The sequence below is a fragment of the Kryptolebias marmoratus genome, linkage group LG14 (genome assembly GCF_001649575.2).
Source record: "Kryptolebias marmoratus isolate JLee-2015 linkage group LG14, ASM164957v2, whole genome shotgun sequence".
NCBI lineage: Eukaryota > Metazoa > Chordata > Actinopteri > Cyprinodontiformes > Rivulidae > Kryptolebias > Kryptolebias marmoratus.
Genome location: NC_051443.1, coordinates 11,695,150 through 11,721,753, shown reverse-complemented (window position 1 = coordinate 11,721,753; position 26,604 = coordinate 11,695,150). Strand labels below are relative to the sequence as shown.

Here is a 26,604-nt window from a genome sequence, read left to right as displayed (position 1 = left end):
CGGGGGGGGTTGTTTTACTGACTCAGTGTCAGTCGAACACCTAGACTGTCCAAAGTGTCCTTGTCAGTGTTTGTATGTAAACAAATGACTCCTAATTGTTGGCAACAAAACACGACTGCTGATTTTGCTCATTTATTTCAAATTACACAATTGTTTTTCTGTAGTGAGTGATAGATATTTAGTGGTTTGTTTGTTTGTTTTGTCACAGATGATATGCATATACAAAAAAAACCCAAAACAAATAAAAAAGATAGAAAAACCGCGTGTTTTGGCAGCTATTTTGGCTTTAAATATGGCAGTTTCTGTATCCCATACCAAATTGAAGAGGTTTCCTAAAGGAATGCCGCTTGGGTCTTGTTAAAATCTGGACAGTGTTACACAAGCAGGGAATGCAGCTTTCCTAACTTTTACATGTAAATTTACCACCTCTGGGCGCACGAAGCGAGCAAGCTGTGGTGTCATGAATGAGACATTTCCGCCTGTCTCAACCCGCCACCATCACCGAGTGGGTGGAGGGGGGCGGCATCCACTGTGAAAGAGCAAAAGAAAGAGGTCCTCCCATCAGGGCCGACTCTCACTTTTTAGTTTCAGCAGCTGCCGGAGCTTTGATTTCCCCTGCAGCTCCGCATAAAACATGTTAAGGAACGAGGTGTTCTCCTGTTTTGTCTTCTACGCCGTCCTTCTGGTGGTCAAAATGTACGCGATCGCCGTCATAACGGGACAACTCAGGCTGAGAAAGAAGGTGAGAGCTTCGTTTCGTCTGTATTTGGTCGCAGCTCTGAGGAGGTTCTCACTGGTGTCCTCTTTTTTCCCCCCCTCTCCAGGCTTTTGCCAACCCTGAGGACGCGCTGAGACACGGGGGTCTGCAGTATCACAGAGAGGATCCGTACGTGGAGAGGTGCCGGAGGTGAGGGCGCAGGGCGCACGGCGCAGGGGGGGGAAAAGTATCAAAACTGCAGAGTATAGCTTCAGTCCCCTTGTGGGATTTTTCCACTGCTCATGGGTTTGATTTGACAGCGGGAGTCTGGGAGCTGTCTGGTTTGTTTTGTCTTGTCAGGGGGGATAAAGAAGAAAAAGGAAAAAGAAAGAGAGAACAGATGTTTCCTGCCTGTGAAAGATTCACTTCTGTTTCTCCAGCTGACTGTCCTGAACTGTCATTCAGCTTATTTTGAAGAAGAAGAAGAAAAAAAAGAAACACACCGCTTTGAAAGAATGTTAGAAATCCACGTCTTTGTAAATCCAGCTAACATGTTCATTAAGGTCTTTAAATCGGATCATTTTGGCACTACCTGTTTTTTGCAGGGATGATTGGCAGGTATCCTAAAAAAACTGCATTAAAAGCCTGCCAGGAAAGGAAGCAGGAAATTAGCTGATTGTGGCCTGAATGTGTTGGCACCACTAGAAAGTAAAGTATGCTGTTTTGCTGATAATTTGTAGACGATAAATTGTGGGAATCTCCATCCTAACAGTTCTAACAAAAATGCTGAGCTACCCATCCCTGCCACTTGGTGACGGGAATGTCCACATTAATGTCATATCAAGATTCAGAGAAAGAACATTTTTGGTTTGGATTAGATTTTTCCAAGATGGTATATTTTTTGTTTTTATTTATATATATATATATATATATTGATATTGATTCCTCTCAGTTATTCACCTTTTCAGTAGACCATCAAAGTCTGACGGCAGCAGGACCAGATTATAGTGAGACAGATGTACAAAATCCAGTCAAAATGCCTCCATTGTTGTTTTGGTTTCTTGGGCACAAAGTGGTAGTGAGAATAAACTGCTTCATCGTCATTTCTTTAAAGCTTCATTGCTCACACTTACACCAAAAATTTAGTTTTTAAAAATCTCTGCTTTTCTTACCAAACACTTTGTTTGTAAAATGCTGCAACACATCTGTTTTTTAATGTTATCCAAAGTAGTGTGGCTAGGGGTTGCGTCAAACTGTCTCGCTGCTGTGGGTGGTTTTAATAGAAAGGAAGAAAAAAAAAAGCAGCAAGACTGTCGGTTTGTCACCGTTGTCACTAACCAGTTGTGGTGAAGTTAAGCAGAATTGCTTGTCTTGGTTTCAGTGGCACTTTACAGTCTCCTCCTAAAGCCAGCGTCTCACTGGAACGAAATTTCTGGTAACAGATTGGGAATGACATTCATAGAGCAGTTTCCAAAATGTCTTGAAATGCTTGTGAAGCTCCTTAATTCCCTTGTTTGAGCTCTTGATCTTGTGTTACATGAGCTTTGAATGTGTTTCGAAAACTTGTCTCAGAGTTTGTGTAACCTCACTTGACTCCAAGTGAAAATTGGTATATTTTCTCAAAGTTATGTAGTAACTAGTCGCTAGTAGTTGCAGCCCAGTGAGATAGTAGCATACGCACATAGAACCTGTGTCATAAACTTAGATACATATTCCCCTCGGGGTTGTCAGGAACTAATCCATTCAAAGGATGAGGGAGAGCTCATAGGGTAAAGAGCGAGCAAGACCTGCCAAGCAGGACGGACATGCCGTCATTCATATTCAAAATCTTTTCTCTCCTCCAGGGCTCACCTCAACGACTTGGAGAACATTCTCCCTTTCCTCTTCCTGGGAGCCATCTACTCCCTGATTGGACCTTCGCTGTCGGTGGCCCGCCTTCACTTCCTCGTCTTTTTCGTCTGCCGTGTGCTGCACAGCGTGGCCTACCTGATGCCCTTACAGCCACCCACCCGCTCCGTGGCCTACACCGTCGCACAGATACCCTGCATTTCCATGGCCGTGCAGATCCTAATGTCGGTCGCAGCGTACGCCTGACATTCCGAGAAGCGAGGAGCTGGACCTGAGGAGGAGCTGGACCTGAGGAGGCGCTATCTCGGCAGCTGCAAGGTCACCACCTGCGTCAAAGAAAGGAAGCACGAAGGTTACCTGCTGATCTCTTTAGAAAGACAATACGCAGCGTGTTATCAGACCAGTATGGTTTCCAGAGAGATTCTATCAGTGTTTTTTTTGTTCTGATTTCAAAATGTGACAATGTCTTTAAAGATATCTGAAGTATAATATTTGATGCAATAGACTGTACTTGTGTGTTGAAAATGCAAATGAAGATTGTTGCTCATTTTTCCACTCATTTGTTGACATTTCAAACCTTTTTAGCAGACAGCTTGGACGTATAGTCACTTAGGAAAATTTTCCATTTCAACCACGCTGTATGCTGATCCCTGACCGCTTGGGTGTTTACAAAAGACACAAACCCCCACCGGTGTGGTTTTGTATCCTTTTCGTCTGCTTCCTTTCTGGGTAGTCCATGGATTGTGTGAACTTTTGTTGGGTACTGTGCCCAACAAATGCTCCATGGATCCTCATGCGCTGACTGATGAGGTGTTAAAGCTTTGAATTCCCGATGCTCCTCCTGTGTGAGTAAAACTGGCTCTCCGACTGTTTCAAAAGGAGTAACAAAGGACTGAAATGTAAACGTCTCACAGCTTCCTGTGGGGGAAATCATTCCTGCTTTTGTAATATTGTAATTTTATCTGTAAAAACATATTTTGTGCTTATCTATAAGGTTTTGTTGGTATAATTTATTACTCAGTTGATGTATGCAGATGTGCTCGTGCCTCAGAGACGTTTTTTTTTCTAAGAAATAAAACAGTTCATAACCCATTCAGCTCAATTTTGATGTAATTTGTAAAAATAATAGCCAGCTCATTGTTGACGTAGCCTTGTCCTGCTGAGACTGGTTTTTAGGGGGGATGGGGGACCCACCAGTGAGTGAGATGATCCAGAAGTCCAAGGCAAAGCTCCAGCATTCCTGCACCTACTACGTAAAAACTGGGCAGCGTTCCCTGAGATGGGAGGGCACTGGGAAGAGCCATAGATCCATTTTCAGACTCTTAAATAACCAATCATGCTTTCAGACAACATGATTACAGCTTGCGTTGTCGCTCTGAAATACTCTCTTTGCATATATCATTACATTTTACCACATCTATTCTCACTCGTAATCTGAAGCAACAAATTTTCCCACTTCTAAAGCAACACAATCCCTGTAATCCAACTACTGGTGGTTTCTCAATCTGTAAAGACAACTAAACCTGAACACACACAGCTCAAATCCTTTGTGATCATGGGTGGGTTTGTTTTGTTTTTTGTCTCCTTTTAACCTCCAAAAGCAAAAACTAATCGGGTAAGTGGGAGGGAAGACAGATTCTTTGCTTTGAGTGAATGAGCTCTCACAATACATTCAATCTGGGAGACATAAAAAGCAAACAAAGGACAGGGTGTGTCTACATTCACACTTTGGCTTTTCTTTCTCAAATTTATTCTGCTTTTTCCCTCGGGGTAAAAGGAAATAACACTCATGGCCTCCCTCTTCCTTACATTTATGATTTTTTTTTTAAATGTCTGCTTTTGTGGAGATAAGGGGAACAGCCTTGTTGTCATTTTTCAGGAACAAAAGCTACCTTGGAATCGATGGTATGTTGGTTACAGGGCTCGACTCCGAGAAAAATGACTACTGCGGTTTCACTTTAGCTACAGTAAGCTTCATAAATCTTTGCCACCACCTTGTGGTTATGTAACTACTACACTGAAAAGTCAGAAGATGGGGATTAAAGGTATGTTTGAAATTTGCTTTAAGTAGGGGGGTGTATGAAGTAGGTATCAGTAGTTATCCTGAGTTCCATTAACTTCAGAAGTAAGAACTTGGTTAAGCTACACCCAACTTAAATGTTCCAGTTGCAACTCATCCGAACACCGTAGCAACATGTTTACTAACAAAAGTAGTTCAGCATTATGTGTGTGTGATTTAATGAGAACCGACAGAACTGAAATAAAAAGTTTATTACTGCAGCGTTCACAGCTTTTTTTGTGTGTGTGTGTGAGGCAGCGATACTGAATTTTGAGGTCAGGGGTCGGTCAGGGACCTCTGACTTCCTGTGTTGGAATTCTAACTTTCCAGTTGGCATTCCAGTTCATTCTTCCAACTTGGAACTCAGCTTCAGAGAACAAATGGAGGATCCCATTAGTACCTCACCTGTAGCCCTGTAGCCTTAGCCAACTGAGTTTGTAGAAACAAGGATAAATTCTTAAAGAGAAAATAAACTAACAGCAATGACAAGCATGCTAACTTTACCATTATCACAACTTCATATATATATATATATATATATATATATATATATATATATATATATATATATATATATATATATATATATATATGTGTGTGTGTATAATAAAACACGTATTATATTAAGTCCAATATTCTCTAAATGCTTAAACAGGCAATCAAGTCACACAATTGAAACTCCATAAATATTTATTACATATCAACAAACAGAATAAACTACTTTCACAGCAGTGGTCTACAGCACTTTTAAAAATAACAATTCAAATAATAATAATTATATTATTAATAATAATAATAATAATAATAATAATAATAATAATAATAATAATAATATAGTTTGTTTCATTTGAGGCCACATTTGATACACAAACATTTACAAGTATTACTTGGCATTAAAAACAATGGCGATACAATATTTTAAGACACTTGGTGTTTTGTTTTGTTTTTTTAGACTTTTTTTATTATTTCAATATCACAGAGAGGTTCAGCGACAATCTAAACAGGAATTTAAAAACTCAAAAACAGTGACAAAGCCAAGGAGAGGTGGAAATCGGGAGCACTTAATCCATAAGCTGGGAAGGAGGACCAACATAAGGAGACTTCGTTTGTCACCACTGGTTCAGAGTGATAAAAGACTGAAATCGTAAAAGAAAAGAAAGTAATAATTCCCCTCCTTTCTCAAGGTATTAGTGTTTGAGGGATTCATGCTGTGGCAGGCAGAGAAACAGAAAAGGTGTGGGGGACGAGAGGAAAAAGAGGCTCATGCAGTATCTGACAGCTGTTGTGTTGTGAAACCACCACAGAGAGGCACTCTCAGACCCCCATTAAATTAGTAAAATTCCACTACTCCCTGTTTGTTGCCTTCTTAAACACTAAACTTGAGTTGTACACACTGTTGCTCTGCACATTTCCCCAGTTTTACAAGTGAAGAGCTGGCGTTTGGCCAAGACAAAGAACTAATTGTACGTCCTCCGTGTTAATGATAACAAAACACTCCTAATTTGAAGGTTCTGGCATCCAGTGAGGAAACTCGTGTATCTCCGAGCTGCTGCCTTTTTATTAGGACCCAGCACGACTCAAGACCATTATGCCGTCACAGAGATAATTGCAGGAGATTGTTTCCACCTAGCCTTCAGTTGCAGAGCCGATGGAGCTCAGAAAGACAGGGAGCTTCTAACAACCTGGAGCTGATGTGAGTTTTGTGGTTCGAAAATGTAGATTTCTATAATTAAACCAATCAAAATGTCATTCTATCTATTTGTGAAGGTCAATTTCAAGTTCCTGAAGTTCACTTTGCACTTTATTATGTTGGAAAAGGTGAGATTTGAAACAAATTCTGAGAAAACGACCTCATTGGGGCAATTAGTGTTGTTTATTTTTAACTGTTAGGACCAAGCAGTGATGGTGGGCAGGGAAGGAGAACCTTATTTTGTACTTTTGCCACTTCTTACCTCCATCTTGAACTGAGTGGGCGGCCTTTTGTACTCATGTGTTTACCATTGTGTACCCGCTGTACGTACTTCTGTCTTGGTCTAGGATTAAGTTAGGATTAGAGTTAAAGCCAAGGGTCTGAGGTTAAAATTAGGGGGCAAAGCTAGTGATCTGGCCAACATTTGCCAGCCATCAAACTACACTAGATATTAAAAATAAAACTCTGGTAGATTAAAACATACATTTTTGGGTTAGTTCCCAAGGTGAGGGCAGAAAGAGTCCTAGCAGGCGGCTTCTTTTCGTACCCAGAAAAGTCTGGGTTCATATTGACCATTACTGCAAAAGTATGAAGTGGTAAAAGCGAGAAAATACCATCAAGATCAATTGAGTCTTTAATCATTTACGAGTTAATAATACCACAAAGATAAACTGTTGCCAGGAACTGACACCCTGGAAAGCAGATACACCATGTTTATTCATCAGTGTGAGATTACGCTGTTGTTTAACCTTGAAACTATCGCCTTTGCATTGGCAACATGTTCGAGGTCCAGTTTTTACACCAGTAGTTTTCAAATATTGTGCCAACTCTACCTACTCAGCACAATGAAGGCACACTCGTGTTTGATACTGCTCCACACGTCACGATTGAGCTTAAGAATTTGACCAAATTCACTTAAAATGGGCAAACTGTGGAGGTGGAAAAGATTCCCATGTAAATGACTTCATTGGGCAACATGATTATATGAATAAATGCTCTCCATTCCCCAAAGAACCTCAATGAATAAACATCAGTTTAATCATAAATAATGTCAGTCTTTGGCTGATGTGAGGCCTTCTCTGATTGGTTTGCAGGCACTTATGTAATAGCAGGTGATCATTTAAAGTATTCAAAGTGTAGCCTGGAAGCTAACATGAACACAGTTTAAAACTAAATAAATAAAACGAAAAATTCCTAATAAATTGACCCCACTTTAACAGATGCAGTTTAGGATTAAAACAGATGTGGCTTTTCAAACTACATGTGTGGTTTGAAAGAAGTGACAGAGAAGGTGTACAAAAACTGTTTTATATACAGTTTAGGAGTGTTATATTGGGGAAAAAATATATAATCTGTTAATCATTTTTATCCAAGTCCTTTACCTGTTTGAACTGAGCATAAATTTTGAAATTAGTTTTCCTGGATTTGACTATCAGTCAAACTTTTAACTTGTTTTCCTATGATTGTAACCAAAAACTTATTGGCTAAACTAATGAGTAAATTCAGCAACATGGAGGTGTGTGGGCTTTTAAGATATGTCAAGGTGTTTTGAACAAGCAGCCATAGAAAGAAAAGTTGGGAAAAGTGACTATACTTGTTTAAGTGAAAGCCCGTTTTCACTTCTAAGGAAATCATTGAACTCCTTGTGTAGTTCGGCTCAGATTGTAGTGCCATCACACACACGTAAGGCCTGACATGTTCAATGGCGGTGGTTTGCTTTACATTCCCATATTTGGCCGTATGCTGATGACCTCGTTGTGTTCAAAGAAGATACTTGTGGCTCAGAAACAAAGCTTTAGGAGCAGCAGGGGTGTGTTATCTAGATTTCAACTCTGCTCGCTCTTATGGGGTAAAATGTGTCAGGAATGTTGCTTCAAGAGAGTGCCTCCGGGTATTCAATCCTGCAAACTGACTTTCTCAATCTAACGCGGACTACAATCGTGGGTGCTCCTGACCAATGCCAGAATACAGCGGTTTTAATGGTAGTTCGGTGGAGGATGCTGGGAAATGGCACTTGTGGGATACTTTGCCTCCTGTCCTGCCAACTTGTATAGTAGTGAATAAGAATAGGCCTAAAGACTGAAATGTGCAGAGACCATAAAACGTCGTACTTTCACTAAAGGTTAAAACAAAATGGATTTTCTTTTTTATCATATATCTATAAATATGCATCACGGAGCAGACAGAAATATGCCTGTCGGCGTATGCAGCTTCATGTATAAACAGATGTACACGTACATATGCATATAATACAACATCTGGAAGCGGATTGGGAAATAATGTACAACACATAATATACAACACGTATTCAGCAACTTCAGAGGGAGCTGGGGGCCACTGGATCTTTGTTGTACCTCGGTGCGCAGGTTTACATTCAGTTCTGTGGTTCGGCTTTCAAACCGCTCTCCCGGACACACACACACACACAACCTTACAGCCTCTTTGGGTGATTTGCTGCAGAGCTACACAAACACCCAACGCACGGCGGCTTAGGGACGGCTCACGAGAACAAACATGCACACAAACATGTCTGCTAACTCCCACCCCCACCCTGATGGCGATCCTGTCTGATGAATGGAAAGACTCGGGTACAACAAAATGTGATAGTAAAAAATATAACATGAGTTAAAAAGAAAACGAGAGCGACAGCACAGGAGTGGGTGAGCAGAGAAGTGCACAACAGGATTGTCTTCACTTTAGGTCCAGGACATCATCTTCGAAGGACGTGGAGAGCGTGAACGCGCTGGCGAGAGGTGGACTCTCCAGCTGTAGCGACGCAGTCTCCGCCTCGGCCTCCAAACTGGGCGAACAGTGCAGCTGGACGTCCAGCTCGGACTCAACGGACTCCGAGGCTAACCTGTTGAGGAGACATCTCTCAGACTCAGAACGTCCCACAGAGGCTGTTAATTGTTCTTGTAGCGTTGCATGGTTTACCTGTCACTGTTTGTTGACGTCAGCGGCCGCGCTTTGGGCTCCTCTTCGGTGTTCTTTTTACTCATCTTCCTCTGTTTGACCGATCCACTGTCTGACTTCCCACTCGGCTCCTCTGTCAAGCCTTAATTGGTGACAGAGAATGGACACGAGGTTGGAAAACAGCCTCTCTTTTTTTTAGAAAACAGTAAGTCATTGCTTTGACATAAAAGCCATTTGTTGTTCGGGATCATTTTTCTGAATACCGAGCAGCTCCTTCCGCGTGCGGCTGGCGATCTCTTTAATCTCCATGCGGGACAAGGACAGCGAGTGCGTGGCGGAGATGAGCGGAGTCGGAGCGATCATGGCAGGGGCCGGGGTCGCCAGCACCTTGTTGACCAGGGGTGACTTCAGGGGTCTTTCAATGCTGCGGCCCACCAAGTTACACAAAGGAATCTTGAAGATGTGCTTACATGCTGCTTCACCTGCTGGGGGAAAGTCCATGAAAGAGATCAGCGAAGAATCAGGAAATTAAAGAAGAGCTCACAAAAGAGGCCATAAAACAATAAGAGAGAGCGCAAAGACAAAATGTCAGAGAAGGGAGAGAAAGTAGAGGTATATCATTTTTCTTTGTTTGTTTTACTTTTCAGTTATGAACATGTGTTGAACATATCCCACATCTTGTGTCACTTGCTGTATTTTGGAAATTTACCTCAGATTTTTTATATGCATGCTATTTTATTAGTCTGCAGGCTTTTAAACTAATCATGACTTCACGCTAAAATAAAACCAAAGTAATCAGCCTGAAACATTTTGGTGTGACTTCAGAAATAGTAATAGTGATGTGTATAAATAAATTGTTTCTCCAAGACTAAAGCATGCTACGTAACCTTTTTGTTTAACTTAATTAAACCTAAGCTCTCTCGCTCAGTCACACTAATCAGCTCATCTAATAAAGTTTCATTCAAACGAAGCCCCTCTAAAATGATTAATAGTTCCATTTACTAAAACAGCATGCACTCTTAATATTAATCATCCTTACGAAAGAAACCTAATTCAGTATAATGGAAGCTATTTATAGTACATCATCTATTATTCAGCGGAGACTAGAAAGCTTAATAAACTTAATAAATTGATGTTTGGAGCTTTTCAGATGACACAATCTGCCCACAAAGCTGCAGTGTGCAAACCTTCGGTGCCAGCAGGGGACAGTGTTGTAACTCAGACGGCTCCACTGAGGCCGGTTGGTGTAAACTGAGTCAAAGTGATGGTTGCCCTGCACAAAGAGGACTGTCTCATCTGAAATGTCAGTGTGTGTGAGAGCAGAGTAAAGAGCCACGGAGAAAAGCAGAGGGTCGCTGCTCGTGTTTGACGGGTATATTGTGTGCTGGTGCTGTTACACATCCACTCTCATGTACCTGCGCTGTCACACAGGGGGAGAGAAAGAAAAGAAAAGAAAACAAACAAAAAAAAAAGCCAAAATGCGAGATAGCATGCAGTTATCTGGAATATATAATCACGGAGAGATGAATATATTCCACATGCACTTGTTTCTGAACCAGGGGAAGTGTCGCTTTCCATCACACTGGCAAATGAATGACACATTAATGTTAGGCATGCTCTCGGGGAATAATTGGAAGTCGAATTGTCCAGACCGCCGCAGGTGTTTTTTGTGTGTGTTTAGGCCAGTGGAGGTAGACGGTGGCCAGCAGCTGCCTCAGTAACAGCATTACTGATGCAATTACGTCAAATGAAAACCTCCCCAAGGAGCAGATACGGCGGGCGCACAGGCAGTTGGAGGATGAGATTTTTGTCAGCAGCCCCTCAACCTCTCTTCCCCTCTTTCGACCCCGCCTCCCGCCAATATACCCACCCACCATCAGACCATGGCACCGCCGTTTGGACTCCCACTTTGGATCGAAGAGAGGGCTGACAAAAGTCTCCATGGCGACAGTGCAATCTGTAAATCATGCTGCGACAGACGTGTCTTCTCCTTCCCTCTTTGCCTTTTTCCTCCCACCCCTCCTGCGTGCGCACAGCTCCTCCCTTTTCGTCTTGCACTTGAGCATATCCTCCTCCTCTGCTCTTCCTGTAATTACCAAACCCTCTGTCTCGACTATCACCTCCGTCTCACGTGTTTCTTTTGCTCTGCGCTTTAACACTCCTTTTGCCCTCCCATTCTCTCTCACGCTAATGCTTTCAATTAGCTGAGACAAAAGGGGGGATGGGGAAGACATATAACGCTCACTTAACATTCAACCAGCGTCCAAGTCAACATGCCGCCTTGGAGCAGACAGGGTGATGCACTCTGGGAGCGTGTGCACGTTAGTGGGGCAGCTTTATGAGTATTCTTTATGAGCCGAGAACGGGTCGGGGCAGGAATCTGCAGTACCTTCAGCATCTTTAGACATGTACAGGGAAAGCTTGGTACCATAGGGGATCCGTATAGAATCTGAACCAGGGATGAAGAAGAGGGTTACACAAACCAAACACACTCAAGCATTTCGGTTGCACACATGCTACCACAGTAGGTTTTCTCCTGTCTCCAGGTGATGCAAAGCCTTGTACACATAAGTTGATACAACAGGACATGAAAATGACAATCCCCCCAAGAGAAATAATTACCTGAACCAGCCTAAGAGCATAAATCCTGTCCTCAGCTAATTGCAGCAGCAGCAGCCAAAGCTTTCTTCCTGTTAGCCTTAATGGAACCTGGAAATTACTGCTCCTCTCAGTGCAGATCGGCTTGATGGTGCAGCAGCAGGTACGCAAACATTTTAATAATTGTTTCTTTGCTTTTCACCTCAGTCACCAAAATTAGCTCCAGCTATATGAACAAAAGGGAGCACCCCCCACCCCCCACCCCATGTCTATCAGTTTGTCAGCTCAGGATGACTGACAGAGCTGTGTGTTATTAGCAACATTTTGAACAGCTGTAGTAATCTGGAGGAGGTCAGGAAGGGGGGGGCGCGAAGGAGTGAATATAGAATAAAATATGGAGGATAATGTGACCGTGAAATAGGAGGCTCATATTTAAGCGCACAGGATCCAGTTTTTATATCTATCGCTGATAAAACTTCAGAGTTGTTCAAAAATATGAAAATGAAGCAACACGGAGAGGCAAAGGTTTCTGGCCTGACAGTGTCTGGATTGGAAAATAAAAGCTTTTGAATTTGCTGTTGTTGAAAAGGCTTTTAAAATGATTTTTGTTTACTCAGATTGAAATTTGGTTTATTCTTATTTAACGCAGAGTCTAATCACAGTGAATGAGTCTAACAGCAGAAGTTTCAAAGTGCTTTTGGGTGCCACACAAAACACTGAGCCTCCACCAGGAACCCTAAATCCTGTGAGTCTAAAAAGGGTCGAGCTGTTCTGTCATGAGTGAGCACGTTTTAACTTCATATATAAAATCATACAAATTCCATTTGTTTCACAGCTGTTATAATTTATCTTTTCTAATGTTAAAAAGAAAAAAAAACAATAAAAAACATTTTTTTAGTGCAAAACAGTTGATTTTTTTCCATTACATTTAACTAAAAGTAAGCTTGAAAGGAATATTTCTCTTAAATCACTTAATCTCCTAAAACACTAAAAAGTGTTTTTAAAAAATTCAGCAAAATTAAAAGTATCCTGCACAGCTTTTCAAGTAACATTACATTAGATAATGGAAGTATTATAGGGCTTCAGTCCTAAAGTGCAAATAAATATATCTTAATCTTCACGCAACTCCACAGGATGGTGCTGCATTGTTAAATTTTATGTTTGTTTGTAGTATTGATGTTATTGGCTCATGTCCTAACAGAATTTGGTCAAAGGCCGCAGCCTAAAAATATGGAAAGTAAATGTAAAACTACTGAAACGTGTTTACGAGCATCTCTATGTATAATCAACAATAGGGGCTCTCTAACAAACGTCTTGTCTGTGCTGCAATGTGAGACAAAGTGAGATAATAGTCACGATAATGGTCTTGCTGTAGAAAACTACCCATAATTACACTAGTAACTCTCGAGGTGGCAGGTTTATTCAAATGGCTGTCAAGCTCTGAAATAAGAGGAACCCAAAGTCAAACAGGTTTGCAGGTGATATTCATATATAAAAACCTTTAAAAATTCCCCCCCCCCCGTTTCCCACACTGCGGTGCTTCAGCTGTGCAGGGCTTACCATCTCCGAGCGGCGAAGGAAACACGGGCATCTCGTAGCCGGTGGGTGTCTGCGGGGAACTCTGGGAGCTGGTGTCTCTCGAACTGCAGTTGGAGGCCGAGCTCACCGGTGCCGACGAGACAAAGTAGATGTCTGACTGTGGGCGGAAAAAAACCAGAAGCACGCAGAGACGCCGAAAGATTAGAGGTGACAGATGCAACAGGTAAAGGGAGAAAAGAAAAATAAAGAGACTAGGGTATTTGCATGATTCTTGGTGTTCCTAATGATTTGTTGAAAGGCTGCTTCGTAGTCATGCGGATTGTTGCAGCTACACACATCATGAACACCACTTAAAAATAAGTCTGTTGAGTACATAAACACAACCATGAACCATGCAATTTAAGGGACAAATAATATGATGGCAACAACCAATTTTAGGTTATTAAGCCAAAAGCATGTGAGCAAACTTCTATGGCTTTAGTAGGGCTTGATCACTACTTGATCTGTACTTGATCAGGACTCTCTTTAGGCTAGAATCCAGGGCTTTTGGCCTAACAGGGCTCCAGCTGTAATAAGACTAAGAATGAAAGGCTGGGTTTACCTATCCTTTGAGACGGTGAGTTCGGGTGCTGAAGAACATAGCCCAGCTTAACGTCTTGCTATATTTTTTGGCTACAGTGTAGTTTCTGAAAACTTTACAAGGATGGACTAAAGAAGACACCAGGGCCCTGCTCGGTATCTGGTCAGATCTTAACGTAAAGAGACAGTTCAACAGTATCCGCGGAGATGAAAATGCATGTTGACACGCAGTTGAAGGCGAAGCTGAATATACAATGTACGGCTTGCGGGTCAAAAATACAAACCAGCAACAACAACAAAAAAACCCAACAACTAAGAAACCAGTCAAAGGCCTTTTAGATGACTTATTTCCCAACGTGACCTCAAGAGGAATACATTCTGATGGTATCATCTCCTCTGAGACACCATGGACCTGTCTTAGTTGGTGAGGCTTTTTTGTCATTCGTTTATTTAGTTAGCAAAACCAAAATGATTCAACAACAACTAAACTATTTTAAGTTGAAGAATTTAGGCATAACTAGTGGTAACTGACTTTTCATCTGCTGCCAAAAGGCACTCAATTTTGTTTTTGCCCCAGTTCGACTGGTTTGACAGAACTTTCTTTGTAACGTCATGCCGTCGTGTTCCTTTTACAACAACCCCGCACATCGTAGGTTCGGTGTAACACTCCTGTGACAGCTGCCCCACAGTTCGAATGCTAAGATGTTTTTTGGTTTTGCTCATCAAGCCCTGAGCCACAAGCATGCGCTGAATCAAAGATCGCTCTGAGCTGTGATTGCAGTTCATCATACTGACCCGTGAAGCAGCCAGCTGTAGCTCAGGGACCACCGCTGTGTACACCAGGTTCCCGTTGACCACCAGTCGGATCTCAATGGAGTCCGTCGTGAAGGCCAGGATGTAAGGGAACGCACAGACTGTAAAACACAAGATGAGCTTTTAAAAACATGAAATCTGACTAAAAATAACAAATGTAAAATGTTTTAAACTGTGCTGAACTGCCTCAGACTACGAGCTGTTCAGTCATAACCAAATATTCTAACATTTACTGGTGAAATACGCAGAAAACAAGATTTACAAGTCTTTATAACTCGTAATACCTGCTGACCTGACCAAAAGAAGGGCTCTACCTGTTAAATGTTACACGTTACTATACAACCTAAAACTAGGTTTGATAAAGAAATACATCTTTTAGACTGAAATTGAGTAGAGAGCCGATCCAGGTTTATATTTGACATCTACATCACTTATATATTAATCATTTTGTAGTACAAATAAAATAAAACAAAAAAAATCAATAACATTTCCAACCACATCATGACTTTAAATGAATTCACAATGACACAAAACAGGAAAACTAAAATAAAATTAGAATCAGAATTCAACTAGAAATCCAAAAGAAAAGGTTAATTTGATTACATTCGGAACAAAATGACATTTAATTTCTCATTTGTTTAGCACCTATATGTAGACAGTTTAAATGAGAAGAATCAAGTGTTTGTTCTGTTTGATAAAACAAGCACAGTTACTTTCATCCAATTACTTTGTCACTCAATATTAAAGAAAATGCCTAATTAGAGTAGCTTTAATGTCTTCAACGCATCCCAGATTACAGTATATAATAATTTAAACTGTTTAATGTGATGTGGATGCATTTGTGAACAACAGAGATGCATAAAAATAAAAGAAGACAAATTTTTGTTTCATACACGATCAGGTTTGCAGATGCAGGATCAGGTGTGTTTTCTTTTCATCGCCTTCAGTAATAACAGGGTGTTTCCATGGTGACCGCAAGCTCCGGCCAGGCCAGCAGCATGGGCAGGGTGGGTGGGACCCCAATCACCGTTGCCGCGGTAACCTACCGATCGCGTTGGGCATCTGGTTCCAGGTGAAGTGGAAATCCGAGGTGTTGGACTGGATCATCGGTGTGGAACCGCTGAACGGGCAAACCTTCTTATAGTAACAAATATCTGGGGATACAAACAAGAATACGGCTGCGTTTTGACAATCTAACCCTGGAATTTTTACATTTTGGAGCAATCTGACACAGATTTCTTATTTTAACGGCAGAGAAAAACCATTAAGGTCCTGCTTCGACAGTGGAGAGCCGAACCTGAATCATATAACATTTAAAAAATGTTAAAAGTCAAAAGGGAGACTCACAGTTGTAGCACAGGAGCAGACCTGCCTCCCCGTCCTCATAAACATCAATGGCTGCTACAAAGTTTACCTGAGGGCAAAGACAAGTCTCTTTAAAGAAATCACTTGTACAGGTACAAAAGGTTAGATAGGAGAGAAGGTTTTTAAAAAATACTGTCAGGTTACATTTCTTAAAGCCATCTAAAATATTCACGACATATCAAGTAGTGTTTTATCAGTACAGCTGTTCATTCTGTTGTCGTGACTCCTGCCTCTGAATGTGCTGATTTACCTGAGCAGCCAGATAATTAGCAGGTAAATAAAGGAGCTAACAGAGTCACAGCAGGTTTTAATGAACATCACATTGAAACAGGGGAAGAAAAAAAAAAAAGAAACAGTGTCTGAGTAAGACATACTCCTCACCCTGTTGGCGTCTACATGATGGAGCCGATAGGCGTCCCCGGTGCTCTCGTTGATCAGGTCAAACTGATGTTTATAGGCCACGCATATCATGTTGTCGTTTTCCCCCGTCGGGCCGTCCACCAGAGACATCACCACGGGCGGGTCACACAGACAGATCTCCTGAGAGGATGAGTGGAGGGGATACCCATTAATAGTGTTACAATTTGCCAAAGAACCTCACTCTACAGCTTCCATAATGCTGCTGTGGACTCCAACATCTGCCAAACAACCTTTAAAAAACACCAAATTAACTGCAGAGTCTCCTTTCTGTGACTACCACAAATGACTGCAAAACTTTATCTTTTAAAATATCAGGATTCTTGGTTAAGCTCCACAGTTATAAGGAGTGTTTATTCTGAGCTATTTTACTTTAGACAATGAGGATAAGAACATCGGAAAAATTGTAAATGATGCGGAATCTGTGACAACTTCTCTCATGTCTGGGGTTTTTGGGAGTTTTGACAAAAAATGGGCAGCTGGGGTTCTTTGCCTTCACAAGTGCCCTGCTTTGGGATAAAAGGTGTGATACAAAACTCTCTAAAAAGCCCTCAGCTGATCCAAAATGCTAGGGCCAAAGTTCTTAGGAGACTGAGAAGGAGAGCTCATATTTGTTCAATTTTTAATTTCTCAAAAATAAAATAAAAAAATAAAGAATAGAGTTTATAGTCTTACTTCTAACATACAAAGTTCTCAACAGCTAAGCTCCACCTTATATTAAAGATCTTATTGTTCCGTATTTTCCTAACATAAGCACTTTGCTCTAAAACTTCAGGTTTACTTGTGGTTCCTAGAGTTTCTAAAAGTAGAACAGGAGGCAGATCTTTCAGCTATCAGGCTCTTCTCTTGTGGAACCAATTTCTAGTTTCTGGCCGTGAGGCTGACACCATGTCTACTTTTCAGATTAGACCTAAGACTTTCCTTTAAAATCCTATAGTTAGGGTTGAGTTTCCTGAGCTATCCCTTAGTTACTCTGCTGTAGGCTTAGACTGCTGGAGGACAAACTGACCACATTTTCTCACTCTGCTGCTGTCTTTACTTGCTCCTCTGGAGCCTGGTTCTGCTTCTGCTAAAGGTTTCTTCCTGTTAAAAGGCGTTGTTTTTTTCCTCTGTTGCCTCCACGCTGCTCAGGATGGCAGACTGTGGCGAAGTGACGATTTGGTGCAATCTACTGACTTCCTTAGATAGATACCTTTTCCACTAATTGGCATTTCAAAATGTATTGTATGTGATTGCACTGTATTATAATTAGATTGAACTTAATCCAATAATAATACAGGATTTGAATCTGGCTTAAATGGAGTTGTTATTGAATTGATAAGAAACCTGGTTGTGATTTTTTCATCCATTCAATTTTAAATTGAAAAGAGAAAACATCATTCTTAACTGCCTTGGGTTTGTCATACCCGTATGTACTGAAATTCCTCCACTGGAGAGTCAGCTCCTGAGGCGACGGCGCTGAAACGGGGATGTTTCCTGGTAATTAGGAGGAGTTTGGTCCTGATGGCTGCTACTATTCTCAGCTCTGAGCCGTGGTGGGTGTTGATAGAATACAAATGACAACCTGGATCAAGACGGAAGGAGAGGAGGAGAAAAACTGAAGAGGTTGAAATGCAGCACATACTGGAGGTGCTGTTCCTCAGCGCCGACCGAAGAAAGGCAGACATTACACCGGTCAACATAAGAACGGTCCCCTTGTCACACTTAAAAGTGATTAAATCTTTTCCTTGTTACTGAAAAATCAATGGACACTGTTAAACAGGTAGTCAATCCTCGACGGTGTAATTCATTTATTCTTTCTGCAAAAGCTCAGGAGAAAAAAGTCAAAAGTAGTTGTCTGGATTCAGTTAGAATAATATTCCAAATTTATTTTGAGAGAAAATTTAAAGCACTTACATCAGCAACAATATCAACTTTGTATTTACATCATTGCTATATTATTCAGAAATGTCTTGGGAATAACAAAGGAAAACAAAATCAAGTTAAAACAGACTTGAAACAGCTAACTTGAGTCTATCAAAAAACAAAGAAAATGAATGTCATTTCCTCTAAAACTAACTGATTAATGCTTTGTTGAGTGTAAATATTTAAAATGCAAGACAAAAATGGAAACCTGTGTTTACTGAGTCAGGCCTTACTATAACCGAAGCTAAGCACCACCACATTAGGCTAATATTTAAAACACGAGTAAACATTTTTGTCTTACTTTAATTTCTTGTGTACAGAGACCTACAGAAAGCATATCACTGTCAACAAAGCCACATTGGGGTTTAAATTCTGTAGCTGGCAGGGTGGGTACAAAGTGGGCCGAGGTAGGTACGATGCAGGCGGGAGGTGGGCAGTGAAATAACGTGCATGGCCTAGAATTTAGCTTTACAAGCTGTGCACACAAAAATAGGCTGTGCAAAAAGCCACCGCACGTTCCTGCTGGTCGCTTGGTTGCAAACACTCAGACTTCAACGGAAACCTTGCCTTTTTTCTGGCAATGTTGAGTCTCCAACAGTCACAGCCCAAGGAGGTCCTACCCAAACTGAGAATCTCTGGTTTGACTTTAAGATGGCTGAACACAAGGGGCGCCTATTCAACTAGAAGGAGCTGGAGCAGTTTTGCCATAGAAAAATGGGTAAGAACTCCAGTGGTTAGATGCGCTAAGCTCCTATAGATGTACATGGAGACTTGATGCTGTAACTCTAGTGACTTTGAGGGGAGGTATAGAGTAGTTATGCACGCTCAGTTTTTATTGGCTTTTAAAGATACAAACCCCCAACATTCATTTTAAATTCTGGGTTGTAAGGCAGCTAAACAGAAAGAATGCCAAAAAGGGGTGAATAATTTAGTAATTTTGTTGATGAGATGGCTTGTTTTGCACCTATCAAGGCCTCTGACTCAAATCTTAAGGACAGCAAACTCATTCTCACTGTATACCCAACTATTTTCTTTCTTCCTTCATGATTTCAGAGCAGTGTTTTCAGCTTGCACAGTGTTCTCCCTTCTTGTTGTAGGGATTAGTTTGGCGCCTGTGCCACCGGTGTGTTTGCCCGGTACCTTTAGTTTTCTCCAGTTTATTCTCCCTGCAGTCGCACTTGCTTCTGACCAGCTGCCTTTCCTCCAGGCACCTCTTCATCGAGCTGAGTCGGAACACGTAGAGCCGGGCGTCCTTCCCTGGAGAGACAAAAGAAAACGGCACTTCTGTTTTGCAAGAAGGTTACTCTTAATTTGCCGTCTCCGTTTTAAGCATCCTCCCACGACCAGACAGTGGTGGCAGGATTACCGCGGGGCTCTTCCTAAGGGTCGTGTTCTCCCACGAGCTTTATCAAAGCCCACACATGGTCGTGACAAATGTTTGCGCTGACATCACATAATCACCGTCAAATCCAAGTCAGCCCTGTTTGTCAATATTAGGGTTGGCTAATCATCTGCTGGGGAATTAATTACATGCTCCTCTAGCTGAAGCAAACATGAGACTTCTGGTTTCCGTCCAAAGTGACTTCCTGTTTGTAGAGTTTGTGCAGTATTTTTATTGTAGGCAACGAGGTGATTATGATATTTGCCCCTGCCTGTAGTGTTAGCAAAATATCTTATGTTTCAGTGAATGGATTTTCATGATGTATGTACTTCTATAACTCTAGTTTTTGAAGTCAACCCAATTTAAGATGGCTGCCATGGCTAATTAGCCAACACAAAAAGGGAAACAGTTCAGTCAGTTTTACAGATATTGAGCTGAATTTGGTGTGGGAGTAGCTGAGAGTCATCCTCAACACGTACTCTGAGCGCTAACACATGAGATCACGCATAAAGCTTTGCAAGGTTTGACCAAAATGGCGATAACTTCCTTTTCTTTGCTCAGCACATGACGATATTAGGTAAAAACTCTGGCATGTAATGGAGGGTGTGATATGCAGTCCTTCAAGGAATGCCTTTTTTTTTCTTTTATTGTTAGGAGCTCTGATCAGTCAGTCTCACTCATTCTCTCGGGGGTCCTGCAGCACAAACAGACTCGACCTCTGCAGGGTTGAGCTCTCTGAAGGCCAGCTTCTTTAGATTGCAGAGACAGATCAGTCTGTCATCTGGACCAGTTAAGGAGGAGAGGGTAAGCAGTGCGGCACAAAGAGATGACAGAGATTAATTAAGAGAGGATAATGAGAATGAAGATGAGGTGTAAACACTGTTCGGCTTTAATGGGAGGAAGAAAAGAGAGGACAGTACAGTCGAGAGGAAATCGGTGTCTGATGTGCAGGGAGGAAGCAGGAGGCAGGTTTTGTCCTCTCGTTTAAAGCTCACCTTTGTCAGCTCGGGTGATCAGTAGGTCCTGAGGCTCGAGAACGTGCATCTGCTTCACCGCCATGGTTTTGTCGAACACCTGCACTGGAGGGAGAGTCTGCGTCTCTGAAATACAAATCACGCCATCAAAAGCCGGAGCGGCAGCTGAACAAAAGGCTTTCTAACTGTGCAACAGACAGAGTTATTAATCGGCCTTCACTCACCACCGCTGGTCAACGTCGGATCAGGGCCTGAAATGTGAAAAATCGTTGCCATCAACATTTCACTGGTGACCTGGACATTCCGCTTGGCATTGTGTGGAAGTTTAGGAAAGCTCGTTAGGGTAATTAAGACTATCTCACCATCCAACAGCATGACCCCCGCCGCGTCGGTGGCAGCCAGCAGAGACTGACCCCACGAGTCAGAGCACACGATCTCATACGGAAATGTGCTACAGAACGACTGGGACTCCCATGGCTGCAGTACACGGACAGTAAGCACATATAAACACATGGGAAAAAATTCATACTTACCATCTTTAGCTTACAAAGAAACTTTCTGATCAGTATGATGAATAAATCATTTAAAAGCCTTGTGTTTCTTAGAAGAATGCATACCTTTCAAGACAGAGTTTTTAACTAAGATCATGAGAAATTACTTTTAGTTAAACCTTGAAAACACTATTATGCACAATCTCACTCTGTTAGCACTCAGAGTATAAGTCAGGGATGGTTCTCAGCCACTACCACACCAAAATTTACCCCAGTAGCTGTAAAACTAACTGGATTACAGCCATTTTTGTGTTTGTTGAGGTCGATAAGCTGTGGCGACCATTTTGAATCACTTTGACTCCAAAGAGTTTCATTAAAATCCATCCACTGGGTAATGATATATTTTTACTTAGAGACAACCCCACCCCCACCCCCACCCACACACACACACACACACACACACAGACACAGGCAAAAACACTATCGCCCATTTTTAACCTTTTGGTAGCGGACGATAAGACTGAGACCCAAAAGATGAATATGCCTCCTACTTTAAACTTTTTTTAAATATAGTATATAAGTGGATAAGATGGCTGCTTAAAATATGTTAAACTATATTAAACTGATGTCAAAATCATTTGAAAAAAAATGTCTTTAAGTTTTTGCTGTCACCTCTTTTCTGCACAGGCCGGTGGTAACAAGGCTTGTTGGTGCGTCTCCTCTAACGATGGTCTTCAGCTTCAGAGCCTGAGAAAAAACACAAAAAACCCACACATACTGTAATCAGAAATTAATATTTAACTGGTACGATGTAGGTTCCATGTTCTTTTTCTACATCTGTTCAGTGTAACATAAAGAAGAAATGATGTCAAAATTTGAACAGAAACTAGTCTGTTTATGCAGCCACCACTTGATCAGACAGAATATTGCCAATCTAAGCTTTGCAGTAAACCAATACCATTTACATATCTGCCTAAACAGGCCAGCTATATAAAGGCTTAGTCATGCACTGTGGTGTGCCAGGATTAAAAAAAAAACTTAATGAAAAACATATTTGGACATGCAGTGTGCTTTTTGCCTGTTGTCCTAACGCCTCTGACAATATATAAGTTGTAAATCTTTCATTTTTCTGTTGCTTGCTGGCGTTCAGTTCCCTCAATTTACCCACAACAGCAAGCATCCATAAAATAAATAGTCTATTTTAGTTTGGTACACTTAAAAATATAAAAATAAATGTCACAGGTGCCGACATTATATCTTCCCCCCTCATGCATGCATAAGAATTTGAGCTGAAAAGCGTGAATACGTTTCTGAGATGATTCAAATTGTTTGTGTTGATACCTTCGTTTGAGTGTTTCCTCAGAGTGTGTGTGTGTGTGCTCTTCTCGGTGCTTCCTGCAGAGTTTTTGTAGATGCAGTGTGCATGTGTTTGTGTGTTTACCTGCCCTATTCTGACAAACTCAGCCTGCCGCGCCTCCTCCTTCTTACGGGCGGACTTGGGAGACTCGGGCAGCACGTCGCTGAAGGAGCGCCGGTTTAACATGTTCTGAGGAGAAAAAGGAACCTAAACGGGGAACACACAAAATGTGGCAACGCACGCACACGCACACAGGGAAAGAGAAACAAACAAAAAGAAAAGGGGGTCTCAGAGACTGACCCAGGCAGGAGCAACAGCAGTGAAACAGACTTTAAACCGAGTTGTGCTAGGAGCAACAGTGAAAGCAAAAGTGTGGTGGAAAAACCCAGGAGAAATAAGGGAAAAAAAATGAAAGTGATGTGAGGAGAGGGAGCCCTGCTGAGAAAGTCAGCATTGCAGTGGTGTCCCGTCAGTGTGGTGCAGTAGGCAGAGGCAGACTGAGGGCTGCAGTCAGAAACAGCAGAGCACAACTCGACAGTCGCTACAGTCGCTGCTGGTGACAGCGAGAAAGCGAGGAGGAGACTGCTTGGGTGTCGCCAAAACGCAACGCTCAGCCAGGCCTCCGCACAGGAGCGGTGCTCTGGACCGCTGTGGTACCTTGTGCAGGTCCGGCGTGAGATCTTGGTAAAGCGAGCGGATCAACATGTCGAGGGTCCTCTGACGTTTCTGGGCAAACGTTGGCGTCTCCAGTGTGGCTTTTTCTCCATTGATTACTGAACAAGTAATCAAATTGAAAATGATTAAAAACAAGCAAACAACAACAACAACAACAAAAAAAGATCAAGATACATTTGTGTGTGACGTTTTCTTACATTTGACTAATAAAAAGTCCCTGAATTCTTGGTGGTCAGTAAATACAGACGGAGTTGGGAGCGGGGGTCCAAACAGTGGGACGCTCTCCTCTGAAAATATCTTCAACCTGTGGGAGAGAGTGTGTATGAGACAGCTACATCTAACAGGGCAGATCAAATTGATTCTCCTTTATTAAACTCAGGCATTAAGTAAAAGGATCAAAGCAACTTTTCCAGAAAGCTCAATCAAAACTCACCTGTAACTATCATTCTGTCTGTTATACCTAACTAATGCAAAAATATCTGGAAATGAAAGCATAAGGAAAAACTGTTTATACGGGAGACAGCGATCCAACACATTTCCATCGCTGCGCTTTTGCTTTTCCAAATGCTCCAGCGAGCGTGGCTCGGATGTCACTGACTGCCGCCTCATTTCTTTGACATTCATCGTCCATGTGAAGGATACGCGTGAAGTGGGATCGGATCATAGACGGTTTAAAGGACGACGACGCGTCGTCTCCTTCCTGAAACACTATGGTAACAATGTCATTTCCAATGTGCCTCTTTCTCTCCACCTGCCACACACACACACAAAGAGAAAAGACAACAGTTAAGAATGATGTAGCAGCGTTTTATTTAAAACATGCACTGATTTTTTTGTCCACTTTGTAAAAAAGGGAACCCACTGATGTGAAGAATTAGCCATTACCAACCCTGCTTAAAGCAAACTAAAGGATGTATATTTACTTAATTTGGATACAGCAATAGGGTTAACTGTATGATTTGGGGTTCATTTTTGGTCATGACTGATATTTAGGTTTGTGGGAATTTGCTTACAATCTCTCAGAGGCATATTGTTGTCAGCACAGACTGAACAGTTCCCTGTTTCAATCCCACAGTAAAGCGATGGCTCAAATCTTATAGTGAAGTTCTACGTAAAGGTTACAGAAAATTAATATCTCACCTGCCGCAGTTTGCTTTTCGAACAACCTCAGTTTGGAGAAATGGTGTTCAGTTTCAACTGCACTGATGAGCTAATGGCTAGTCTGAATGCAACCAAGATAAAAATAAAATCTCTATGATTCCATGGCAGTTAAAGCAAACACTATATTACAAACTTCTACCCCGCCAAATAATTTCACATTACATTTGTGTACCAGCAGACACATTTTGATGTTTCTGCCGGAAGTGCCCCGGGAGGAAGTGCTACAGCTAGCTGCTGCTGCTATTTGCGTTTGTAAATGACCACAGAAACTACATGTAAATAACTGTGTAATGTGAAAGTGGAAGAAATATAAATGTTTTTTCTGGACAGCAGCAATTCACTTTGGGCCTGTTTGGACTGAGCTTGTTGACCTGGTCAGAATTAAAGTTCATCTCTCCAAAGTGAAGCGGCTCAAAGAGCTACCTACAACAGGTAAGATGATTATTGTTAATAACCTTTCCACAGAAACACACTTCGAAAGGTCTGAACTATCGCTTTAAATGAAATTACTTTATCTAGCTAAGTGTTTTCATCTACCAGTAAAACATAAAGGTTGAAAAAAAAAATCTGTTCATATTAAATATAGCCTCTTTTTCAGCTTACAACCTTTACAGAAAAAGACACGTGAATTTCACATGTAAAAATGTGAAATGAACATGTGAATTGCGGCATCTAAAACGTGAAAAACAGGTTTCCTGTGTGGATCAGGAACAAAAATCATGACAAGATTTTACCTGTAAAATCAACATGTAAAACACACGTTTTGCACATAATTCCACAGGATTTTGGAACATTTCCAACATGTTAATAGGAACCTCAGTGATCACATGGTTTTCCACATGTGAAGAACATGTTAAATTTCTGGGGGGTTTTCTGTTAGGGAACTGAAATCGTGTTTGGTCAACATGTTGCAACAATGTGGGTACATTTTTTTTAGACATTTAAAATGCAAATTTAAAATTTTTAGTCAGCTTTGAAACCTGGGTCTGTGCTTTTGGGGGATTTGAACATGAATTACAGACTGTCATGCGGGGTGGAAACGGAGATGAACCCAGAGTGCAGACTCATTCTTCAAACAACACTAATTTATTAAACTAAGGAAAAGAACAAAACAAAAGCTGACTTGGCAGCAACTAAAACATAACAAAAAAATCCAAAACATGGCATGGCGAGGAAACAGCTAGACTAGAACGGCAAACAACAAGCAATGATCCGACGACTAGTGGGAGAAATGACCGGGTATTTGAGTGCTGATGGTAACGAGGGAAGTGGAAACAGGTGAATGGAAATGATTATGGACAGGTGGAGATGGGCGTGGCAAGAAAGGCAAAAGAGTGACAGAGGAGGAGTGAATACTGAGCAGGAACACAAACAGGAAAAAAACCCCAAACTGAAAGCACAAATTAAAACCCACAGAAAAACCATAAAGAAAACCAAAACAGAAACAACAAAATTCCAAATCCTCACACAGACTTTAACTGTGTCTTTTACAAATTTTCAGCTGAGTAGTAGTATCAACTACTACGACACTTTGGCTAAATGTAATCTATATTAAATCGAAGCAAGTCAGACTTAACTAAGGGCTACAACTGAACTCAACATGGAAACTTCATCTATTGCTCATTGGGTAACTTGGAGAAAAAGAAAACAGCCTAATAAAGAAAATGGTTAAAAGGCAGAAGTGCAGGAACCCAAAGAATCATGAGGCCTTTGCTTTTATTTCATAAATAAATAAAGGATCTACGTCTCAGAGACAAAAAGACAACTAAAATGAAACACGGAATAGCAGTAAAATAAGCACAAAGTGATAAAATGATAATAAAAGTAAAAAGGCAGAAAGAGACACAAAAAGTAATGCGCCACATTTCAAACAATTATGGAGCCAACAAAAATAGGACATTAGATGGGACATAAAATGTTAACAAAAAGACTGAATTGAAAACAATGAGATTGAAGAACTCACAGAATGAAAAATGTAAATTTTGCATAGACCCAAAATTAATATAATTCATTTTCTCTAAGGGGATACGGTCAAGCCAAAATACTATTCCTGATCTGAAATGATCCCTGTAATAATAATAAAAAATTACTTCATAATAATCACAATATCAACCCTTTTTTTCCCTAAAACAACACTTGTAT

General features: G+C 41.3%; 2 protein-coding genes across 10 annotated transcripts in view; one reads left to right on the top strand and one right to left on the bottom strand.

Annotated features, from left to right (window-relative positions):
• Nucleotides 1–530: 530 nt before the first annotated feature.
• ptges (prostaglandin E synthase) lies at nucleotides 531–3,641 on the top strand. The gene is made up of 3 exons (XM_017407546.3): nucleotides 531–742; nucleotides 825–907; nucleotides 2,542–3,641. The coding sequence occupies exons 1-3, from the start codon at nucleotides 635–637 to the stop codon at nucleotides 2,789–2,791; spliced, it is 441 nt and encodes a 146-aa protein (XP_017263035.1). The 5' UTR covers nucleotides 531–634; the 3' UTR covers nucleotides 2,792–3,641.
• Nucleotides 3,642–5,569: 1,928 nt separating this feature from the next.
• Nucleotides 5,570–26,604, bottom strand: part of garnl3 (GTPase activating Rap/RanGAP domain like 3) — an 84,349-nt gene continuing 63,314 nt past the window's right edge. For 4 of the 9 annotated variants that reach the window (XM_017407786.3, XM_037979424.1, XM_017407789.3 and 1 more), the window contains 20 exons: nucleotides 23,944–24,052; nucleotides 23,735–23,780; nucleotides 23,499–23,605; nucleotides 23,284–23,399; nucleotides 22,711–22,833; nucleotides 21,942–22,016; nucleotides 21,141–21,255; nucleotides 21,003–21,029; nucleotides 20,800–20,904; nucleotides 19,564–19,680; nucleotides 17,925–18,082; nucleotides 16,483–16,641; nucleotides 16,084–16,150; nucleotides 15,783–15,890; nucleotides 14,719–14,837; nucleotides 13,366–13,501; nucleotides 11,597–11,656; nucleotides 9,471–9,692; nucleotides 9,229–9,349; nucleotides 5,570–9,151 (listed from right to left, as the gene is read on the bottom strand). In XM_017407786.3, the coding sequence (XP_017263275.1) occupies nucleotides 8,986–9,151; nucleotides 9,229–9,349; nucleotides 9,471–9,692; nucleotides 11,597–11,656; nucleotides 13,366–13,501; nucleotides 14,719–14,837; nucleotides 15,783–15,890; nucleotides 16,084–16,150; nucleotides 16,483–16,641; nucleotides 17,925–18,082; nucleotides 19,564–19,680; nucleotides 20,800–20,904; nucleotides 21,003–21,029; nucleotides 21,141–21,255; nucleotides 21,942–22,016; nucleotides 22,711–22,833; nucleotides 23,284–23,399; nucleotides 23,499–23,605; nucleotides 23,735–23,780; nucleotides 23,944–24,052 (2,256 nt within the window). In that variant the 3' untranslated portion in view covers nucleotides 5,570–8,985. The remainder of the gene's footprint in view (nucleotides 9,152–9,228; nucleotides 9,350–9,470; nucleotides 9,693–11,596; nucleotides 11,657–13,365; nucleotides 13,502–14,718; nucleotides 14,838–15,782; nucleotides 15,891–16,083; nucleotides 16,151–16,482; nucleotides 16,642–17,924; nucleotides 18,083–19,563; nucleotides 19,681–20,799; nucleotides 20,905–21,002; nucleotides 21,030–21,140; nucleotides 21,256–21,941; nucleotides 22,017–22,710; nucleotides 22,834–23,283; nucleotides 23,400–23,498; nucleotides 23,606–23,734; nucleotides 23,781–23,943; nucleotides 24,053–26,604) is intronic. The other 5 variants (XM_017407788.3, XM_017407787.3, XM_017407790.3 and 2 more) reach the window with 5 other exon arrangements.